Source organism: Tribolium madens, unplaced genomic scaffold (assembly GCF_015345945.1).
Source record: "Tribolium madens isolate multiple individuals breed KSU strain unplaced genomic scaffold, Tmad_KSU_1.1 Scaffold_7;HRSCAF=85;Tcas5.2_LG10, whole genome shotgun sequence".
Classification (NCBI taxonomy): Eukaryota; Metazoa; Arthropoda; class Insecta; order Coleoptera; family Tenebrionidae; genus Tribolium; species Tribolium madens.
In genome coordinates, this window is record NW_025401050.1 from 632016 (window position 1) to 641176 (window position 9161).

The window sequence follows — 9161 nt, forward strand, 5'->3', positions numbered from 1 at the left end:
TTTTTTATTCAATAAAGATTAACCTTTTCTTTTAATTTAAATTGAATTATAATTAAATTAAGATTTGATTACAACAACATAAGTCCAAAATCAAGAGAAAAATTAACTTTTCTTTTCACTGAATCAGAATAATGAAGTTTTAATACAGATTTGGTCATTTCAAGTGAAGCAAAAAATGTTTTTCCTTTGCAGATTTGGCATAAAATCAAAGATAATTTTTTTCCTCTTGTAAACTCAATCCGGGGATATACTGTAGAACCTGAAAGGTGGTAAAAGTTGTGGCACCCTATAATTATATAGATTTCTATAAAACTTGGCCTATGGAAACAAAACTAGGTCATCTGTCTAGAGAACAAAAAAATACTTCTAATAAAAAAATCATAAATTGGAGTTTAAAAATGGGGATTTTCTACAATTACATTGCAGTAATACCAACAGTAGTTTTTCAGATTTATTTTGCTTTTTTTTGTTATTCCTCTCATTTCAAAGACCTCTTCTATTATACGACAATCTTGAGAATTAACACTCGGTTACAAATTGCACTCTTTCGTTAATACCAAATTCTTGCATAACAGCTTATTAAATTAAATATTAAATAAGACATACAGTATTCATCTTTAATAATGTTCATATGGAAATATCGCCACAGGAATGGATTCTATACCCAGGGGTTCTCAAACTGTAACAAAAGGGAGTCACCAAAGAGGTAATAAAAAACGAAATTTTACAAAACTTTTTTCCTGAAACTTAAATAAATAACTTCTGACAGTAGAAGAATAGAATGTTAATAGTTTAAATAAATATTATTGCATCTCTAGTAAATTCAAGACATAAAAATTTTGTAGGAAACCGTAAGGAATAAGAGGAGAGCATTTTGTTATTGAGTTCTGCAAAATTTATTTATTGTCTTAAAAAGAAATCTAATATAAAATTTCTTTTGATGATTTAAGAATTACCAACTGTCTAAATAGAATTAAATTTTTGTCGAAAAAAATTTCGCAATTAAATTACTGAAACAAAAAAAAACTATAAATATGTCATTCTTAAAATAACAATCTCATTTTTTGTAGTACTTCATCAATAGTTTATTTATATATAAAACACCCTTCCTGTGAAGTAATTTTGCTATTCGTAAGGAAAATTTCCCCTTATAATGACATAACTTATTAAACAATAGTTATTTATGGTATGTTGTATATAAATCAAGAAAGAAATCTTGTGAGACGCAGTCAAGTGAACTATTCTTTTTTAAGTACAACAACAACCCACGGGTGCCATATAACGTTTTACCCATCATCTCCACATTGCACATTTCATAATATTTCATAATTTTCTCTTGCGATTATTGAGATGAGTGACAAATATAACAGTGGGTAAACTGCAAGAAAACTCACATTGCTCCTAAATAAAGAAATTAACTAATTAAATTCGGACACCTAAAAATTGTTAAAAAAGGGGGCGCGATTAAAGTTGTTGAGTCGCAAACACTGTTTTCAATTAAAAATTGAATTCACTATAATATCAATATCATTGTGAATTCCCTGTTTAGCAAACCTGCACAATAAAATAAGACTTTTTTCCTTTTATACAGAGTGCACCAGAACTCGCGCCCCAGAGAAAAATGGATAAGATACCAGAAACATGCAAAAAATGTTAAAAAAAAATTATCTATAAAAATTTCGAAGTTATGAGGGTTTAAAGTTTGCACTTTGACTCTATTTATTTCTGTTGGAAAAATAATTTTCCAAGTTTTTTTGCTATATTATCGTATCAACAATAAATTACTCCCTAGGATTTAGGGATATTCGTGAATTGGTTGCCATAGATTTGGTTAGGTTGGTTTTTAGTGACAAACAAAAGATATCGTAACTAGTGTCAAAAATTTAGGTTAAGTCACCTGTCAGTTTGTATAGATAACTCAATTGATAGTTGACAGCAGGTTGACAGAAAACGTCAACCGTCAACAACAAGGGGTAACCAACACTAGGCATTCAAAATTACTTCTGAAAATTTTAGTTACAAACAACATGAAAAACGTAATCTTCCTAAAAATTCAAATCCTAGGTGGTAATTTCTTGTTGACAAATCTTTAGGATATTAAAAGAGGAAACAAGGAAACTGTATACTAAATAGTAACTCTGTTCAATGTTATTTGCGGCTTTTATTGGCAAAATTTTTGTCCCATTACTAAATAATTATAAAAAAACATATACCAAGTGAATAAAAAGTATGGAACGAAGCGTTTTTCTCGTAAACTAACCACTTTACAAATAAATAATTAGTGTAGCGTAAAGTCCAATTAAAATGTGACCATTTATCAAGAATAACATTTTTCGAAATTTTTTTTAGTTTTCGAGTTCTGGAAAAAAAAATTTTTTTTTTAAATGGCAACCCACTATGGTAATTTTTTAAATTAAAGATTATGATCTAAAAATGACTTCTAATTAAACAGAATTGTTTTCTAGTCAGTACTTTTTTTTTAATAAATTGTTAAAGTTGCGTTCCGAGCCCATCACGAAGATTTCCCGAACTTGAACGAGGGAGTCGTTTCATGACTTTGGTCGTTGGAGAGCCCGGATTTTGGTGCAGGTGCTTTGGGGTGGTTCCGGATCAAAAAATGTAAAAACAAATCATTTTCTTCTATTTTTAGTCCATTCGAAACCACCCCAAAGCACCTGCATAGAAATCAGCGCTCTCCCATGATGAAAAGCATGAAACAACCACTTCGGTTAAGTTCGGAAAATCTTCGTGATGAGCTCGGAACGCAACTTTAACAATTAATTAAAAAAAAGTACTGRCTAAAAAACAATTTTATTTAATTAAAGGTCAGAAATTTCGAAAAATGTAATTCTTGATAAATGGTCACATCGTTCACATTCGTTCCATACTTTTTATTCACCTGGTACATGATCATCAGTATCATTAAATCGTCGTCTGCGTTGATTGACAGTAAATAAAGTCTGGGCAATAGGCCAAAATCGTGAACTTGTCAAAATCGTAAATTCCGGTAGATGACGCGCGCGTTACGCTCAAAAGGAAACTGTAATTCGTGAAATTTGAAAATCTGCAGGAAATTAAATGTCACAATTGTTGACACATTTAATAAAATATTGATCTGTCACACAACTAATACATTTTTTCAGCTTAAGAAGCGCAGTATCAATATCTTTCAGACGTTACATTATAATTTTTAAAATGCCAAGTATCCGAACTGGTATTGTTCCAAACTGTGGGCAAGCGGAGAAAGAGGGTGTTATTTTACATCAATTTCCAAAAAGTAGAAATCAAAAAAAACGAATGGCTTAAGAGAATATCTGGTACCATCGGCAATATACCCCCAAATTCCGTGATTTGTGGAAAACACTTTGAAGTAACGAGCTATTATAAAAACAAAAAATTGTTACCAAATGCAGTTCCATCCTTGCTCTTGAATTTTAAAAGAATTACTCGTTTTCAGGTAATTTCTACCACTTCCATTAATTCAGAATGTAAGCCGTTAGAAACGCCTGCACCGTGTCTCCAATCTCCAGTCATTTAACAAAAATTATACGATTTCAAATCCATTTCGAATTGATTTTGATCAACAAAGCGATTTAAAAGTAGGTGATACTCATGATTTTGATTTAAAAAATGTTTCAGATGCAATAAGTTCGGCAGAAAAATTTGTTGGATACTTTTTTCATAAAACACTTTCGACTGAACAGTTTTTTAATATGACCATAAATGTAATAAGACAGGTACATACATGAATGTGGCTTCAAAATCTTGAGATTGGTAAGTGACAATCATAAATCAAATGTTGCACTTTTTAAAATGTTAGGACAAAAAGAGCTGAAAACCAAGGTCCCTCATCTAGTAGTACCTCATTCACCACTATTTCTTAGCTTTGATTACTGTCAAATGTAAATCTTAATTTTTGTAAATAAATAAAATTATATTTGCATATAAAATGTTTTAATTTTTGATGTTTTTCGTCTAGTTCTTAGAAAAAATTCAAGAGTAAACAATTACGCATTTATTATTATACAACCCATAAAACACAAAATTAAATTTTTGTATACAAAAATCTATCAAGGTTTCAAACCAAAATATACAGATTCCATTCGAGTGCGGACTCGTCGCTCCCCCAACGGCCATTTTTTGGCATTGCCCAGACTTTTATTACTGTCAATCAACGCAGACGACGCATTAGATATATATAAAAAAATGTCAAATGTCGAAAAATAAATGTCAAAATTTTTTGCACAGATAGAATTTTTTAAACATTTTTTTCATGATCCTAGTATCTTACCTTACTTGAAAATTTTCTCTGGGGCGCGAGTTGTGGCACACCTGTATACTTTGCTAACCACTACCTATTTTATCTCCGTTTTTGTATTTTCATCTCTAAAGTTTTTGCAAGCGTTTATTGACATTTTTTTAAGTAAATTCAAAACCAAAATTGCCAATACGATTAATTAAAATTACCATAAATAAATTTGCTAGTGGTGCCAATCTGGCAAATCAGTTTAATAAAACAGATGATACGTCACCTTTTTGACAGAATTTTGTCAACGCAATAATAAACTCATTCTTCGCATTTTTTAAATCAACGAAAGCAAATATGGGTGAAGATTTCGGTGAAGGCGGCCCCCCTATTCCCGGCGAGGGCGTCCGTCAATTCGGTCCCCCCACTGCCCCCTCAATCCCCGAAGTAATCAAAGAAAAAAAACTAACATTCGAAGAAGCCTCCAAATGCCTCAATACTCTTGGCAAAGACGAAACAGGGAGCCGCTACGCCTACTTGATGATAACAGCGTCCAACAGGAAACTAACCGACGTTTCCATCATCCTCCGATTCAAACACGTGCTTTTCCTCGACCTCAGCGGCAATTACCTCACCACCGACGCCCTCCAAGTCCTCACGGAAATGCCATTCCTTATCCTCCTCAAAGCCGAGAGGAACCGAGTCGATTCTGCCGCCCTCAAACCCATGCCCTACCTCCAAGTCTTGGCCCTCAACCAAAACCAAATCAAACAAGTGGGGAATATAGACCAACCCCTCCTGGACTGTCTCGAAATGAACTACAACGACATTTACAACACGGAATTTGAAACTGCCAACTTGAAGCAGTTGAAACAGTTGGAAATGAGGAGTAATCTTCTGTTTGAAATCTCGGGGTTTTACCCACCCAATCTTCGAAAACTCTACATGGCTGCCAATAAAATCACCACAATTAATTCCCCAGAATTTGCCAAACTGGCCTACCTGGAAATCCTCCATTTACGGGAGAACAACATTCAAAATTTGGATGGCTTCTCCGAGGCTCAAACTAGTCTCAAATATATTAATTTGCGTAATAACAAAATTGAAAAGTTTAAAGAATTCCGAAAGTTGCAGTGTTTGCCGAATTTGGAAACTTTGATCGTCACCGGAAATCCGCTCCCCGGAAGTGAAGTACCGCAAACGGGTGAGGGTGGGGGAGGTGTTTTTGGGGAAGGGGGGAAGATTAGAGATCCGGTGGTGATTCCTCTATTGGTGTTGTTACCCAAGTTGAAAAGGATTAATAAAACGGTGATTACGATGGAGGACAGGATCGATGCTGAGGATATGGAAAATGATGTGATTGAGGCGTTGTTGAGGGATGATGAGACGGCACAAGACACTGATAGAGAAACGACGACTACGGATTATAAGCAAGAGTCAGATTTGGATGAGTGAGTGGTGGAAATTACATTAGTATGAATTGTTGTAAATACTCACATTCGGCCATTTGGTGAGATTTTAGTGAGAAGATCTGCAACAAAATAAATATGTTAAAACTCATTTTTGATATTTATTTTTTATCTTTTTTTTACTCTATTTTGTTCACAATTCACTAGTTGCTCTGTGAAATGCTATGAAAATCAGGATTGTTTTTCAATTTGGTTGCAGTGTTGCCAAGTTATTCACTTTTTATGGAAAATATTTCTTCTGACAAATCTACTAAAATAGGGTTCAGCTATAACATAATGTTCTTCTATAAGAAAAAACATATTTTGATCCTAAAATATACAGTTGCAATGTTGCCATTTTGCAGGTAGGTTTGTCAGTTCCACTTACATTCTTCATTCGGGTTTTTAGTAACAACCAAATTTAGGATTTTAAAGTTTTAGGACGATAAGATTATTGAAAAACTACAACTGTAAATGTTTAACTGACTATTTAAAAATTCTTTAGATTGTTCAACATTAAAGACACGAAAAATATTCGAAAAACACATTTTTAAAAAATGTTCATGTTTGTCAAATAGTTTCTCCAAAGGTTTAAAAAAACATTATTTGAGGACATCACATAAGAGAAATCCTTGTATAATGAAAGTGTTTACCATTTGAAATTTTTTCTTACTTGCATGCACACAAAACAAACATTTTTTATATACAGGCTGTTCCAATGAAAACGAGCCATCCCGAATATCTCAGAAACTAAAAAGACTACAAATACGATAAAACAGGTCAGTTTTGTTTTCAAGGGGGAGATTTTTTGACGTAATTTTTTAAGCACCCCCAGAAACCTCCTAACCCCCACGCACCCCAACATTAAAAATTTAAGTGGCACTACCCCACTTGTGGCACATCAAATGAAAGCTATTTTAACAAGCTTTTCAAAAGTTTTTACCAAAATTTAATCAGACCATCCATTCATGATATACGGTGTTCTAATAAAAACGAACCACCTTAGAAAAAAATTGCAAAAAACCCCGAAACAGGTTAATTTTGTTTTTAAAAAAGACATTTTTTAACGTAATTTTAAAAGCACCTTCACTAACCCTTTAACCTCTATGCTACTTAACTCTAAAATGTCAAATAGCACCAACCACTAGTAATACAAAAAATGAAAACACTTTCAAAATGCTCTTTAAAAGCTTTTTTCCAAAATGAAATGATTTCTATACATTCATAAAACACAAAGAAACTTAAGAACTATATTGCTATTTTTTAGATACTTACATTAAATTATAAGAAACTTTATTACCCCCAGTTCTTTAGTACGATTATTTTGACAATAAAATAAAAAAAAAAATAAGTTTGTTACAGCACCAATAATACTTGTAACAATATTAGTAAGTTTCTTGTAATTTATTTTAATAGTTTTTATTAGAAGTAATTACTAATTAGAAACATTATCTTTTGCAAATATCTTATGAATAGGTAATTCTATTCAACTTTAGAAAAGAGGTTCAAAGAACATTTTAAAAACACTTTTATTTGATCTCTCGCAAGTGAGTCGGTTTGAAATTCCGAAATTGAGGCGGGAAAAGTTAAAGGGGTTAGCGGAGGTGCTTGTCTTTTTTAAAAACAAAATTAACCTAATTCGTTTTTTGCAAATTCTTTCTGGTTTGCTTTTATTAGAACACCCTGTACCTTATGAATGGATGGTCTGTTTCAATTTTGGTAAAATGTTTTAAAAAGCTTGTTAAAACAACTTTCATTTGATGTGCCACAGGTAAGTTGGGGTGCATGGGGGTTAAAAGGTTACTGGGAATGATTTAAAAATTACGTCAAAAAATGTCCCCCTCAGAAATAAAATTGACCTGTTTTGGCGTTTTTACAAAATCTTTTTAGTTTTTGAGATATTCGTGGTGGGTCGTTTTCATTGAAACACCCTGTATGTTAATACTCAAGTGGATGACCTCGTGGTGGTAAAAAAACGATAATTTCTGTGTTTTCAAATTTGAATTTAATGCTAAAATCAAATGTCAATTTAAATTAAAATGTTAAATTGCAAGCTATCAAATTAGGTATTTAACAAACATTATTCATTTTAGTCATTATAAAGACACCCACACTAATTGGTAAGGTTGATTGAGAAATCTACTTATCCAGTCCTTTAGCAAACATAAAACATTTCAAATTGAATTGAATTTTTATATTTGTTTAACTATTTTTTTGAAGAAAGTTTTCAATTATATTCATGTAAAGTCGAAATATTAAAAACAATATTAAAGATTTCAACTTTGTTTAATAAATCTAAAAGATTGTGAATAATTATATCTAGGTACTGGTTTCCAATTTCCTAATTTTCAAAATCGTTGAACAGAAAGTCAGTATTTCTCCTTCAATTCAAAAATTTTATTTCCTTTTTTAATCAATCTAGACTGTTTTAAATTAATAATCACGCTGGTCGTTGTTTCTTCATCTTCTTGCCATAATCATTGCTTCACACAAATCATTTAAAAAATCAAAAATCATTTACAGGAAGAACGTTATCGATAATTACATACATTTTCGAAAAAAAAAAGTGCAAATGGAAGTATTTATTATTAAAACGAGGTTTCGTGCAGTTTATACTAAAGATATCGTGCAAGAATTTCACTTCTTCACGGATCGTTTTCACATGTAACTCCACAACACATTTTATTTTGTATCTTCGGAATCTTAATTGCTTTGTAGAAAGTGAATATTTCCAATAGTGTTGAACGTAATTGATTTAGTTAAGCAACTTTACGAGGTTCTTTACTTTTAGTTGGTACTTCGTGAGGTTGATGAGTTTTCAACAAAAGCGCCTGCAATTTCACGTTATGCTGCTATTAATCATTATATTTAATTTGCAGCTGTTGCAACGTAAGTGCACAATTTATCAACAATAGGTTCTCTATTCCTGGTTATGATAAAAATCCTAATTTTAATTTGTATATTTCATATTTATAGTCATACAGTGCGTCCCCGGAAAGGTGAAACGACTAAAAAAAATCTCGATTTAAATTGTCATTTTTTGGGGTTCGGCCTTGCTTGATTAAAGACTAATTTCGAACATAATTTTAGTTTTGAAAAATCAAGTAATTTTTTTCCATAATAAAGTGCCTTTGTGTGGCAAATTCGACAAAAATCATCGTCCAACTATAATTTTTCATTTTCTTTATGTTTATTAATTCACAAATCAATGAATTTTATTTTTAGCAGTTCGTTTATTACAAATAAAAAAAATGCATTTAGATTATTCGTACTATAAAATTATGACGTTTCTGTTAATAAAAATCAATTATCTCAGAAAAAAAATTAAAAACCATAGTGGCCGATAATTTTGAAATTAGAGAGGCTTAAATGTTGATTATAAACAATATTTCTTAATAACTTTTTGTCGTATTTGCCATTTAAAAGCTTTTTAAAATTTCTTTTAAACAGATGTTTATTTTTAAAGT

The 9161-nt window shown here is 31.5% G+C and overlaps 2 protein-coding genes across 3 annotated transcripts in view; one reads left to right on the forward strand and one right to left on the reverse strand.

Annotated features, from left to right (window-relative positions):
• LOC123010332 overlaps positions 1–9161 on the reverse strand; it is a 39674-nt gene that overhangs the window by 10813 nt on the left and 19700 nt on the right. For both annotated transcript variants that reach the window (XM_044407144.1, XM_044407143.1), the window contains exon 3: positions 5744–5777. In XM_044407144.1, coding sequence (XP_044263079.1) covers positions 5744–5753 — 10 coding nt within the window. In that variant the 5' untranslated portion in view covers positions 5754–5777. The remainder of the gene's footprint in view (positions 1–5743; positions 5778–9161) is intronic.
• On the forward strand, positions 4469–5797 carry LOC123010333 (leucine-rich repeat-containing protein 23-like). Its single transcript, XM_044407145.1, has one exon. The coding sequence runs from the start codon at positions 4604–4606 to the stop codon at positions 5699–5701; it is 1098 nt and encodes a 365-aa protein (XP_044263080.1). The 5' UTR covers positions 4469–4603; the 3' UTR covers positions 5702–5797.

Coding starts and splice junctions, on each gene's coding strand:
- LOC123010333 (XM_044407145.1), top strand. CDS start 4,604: ATGGGTGAAGATTTCGGTGAAGGCGGCCCCCCTATTCCCGGCGAGGGC.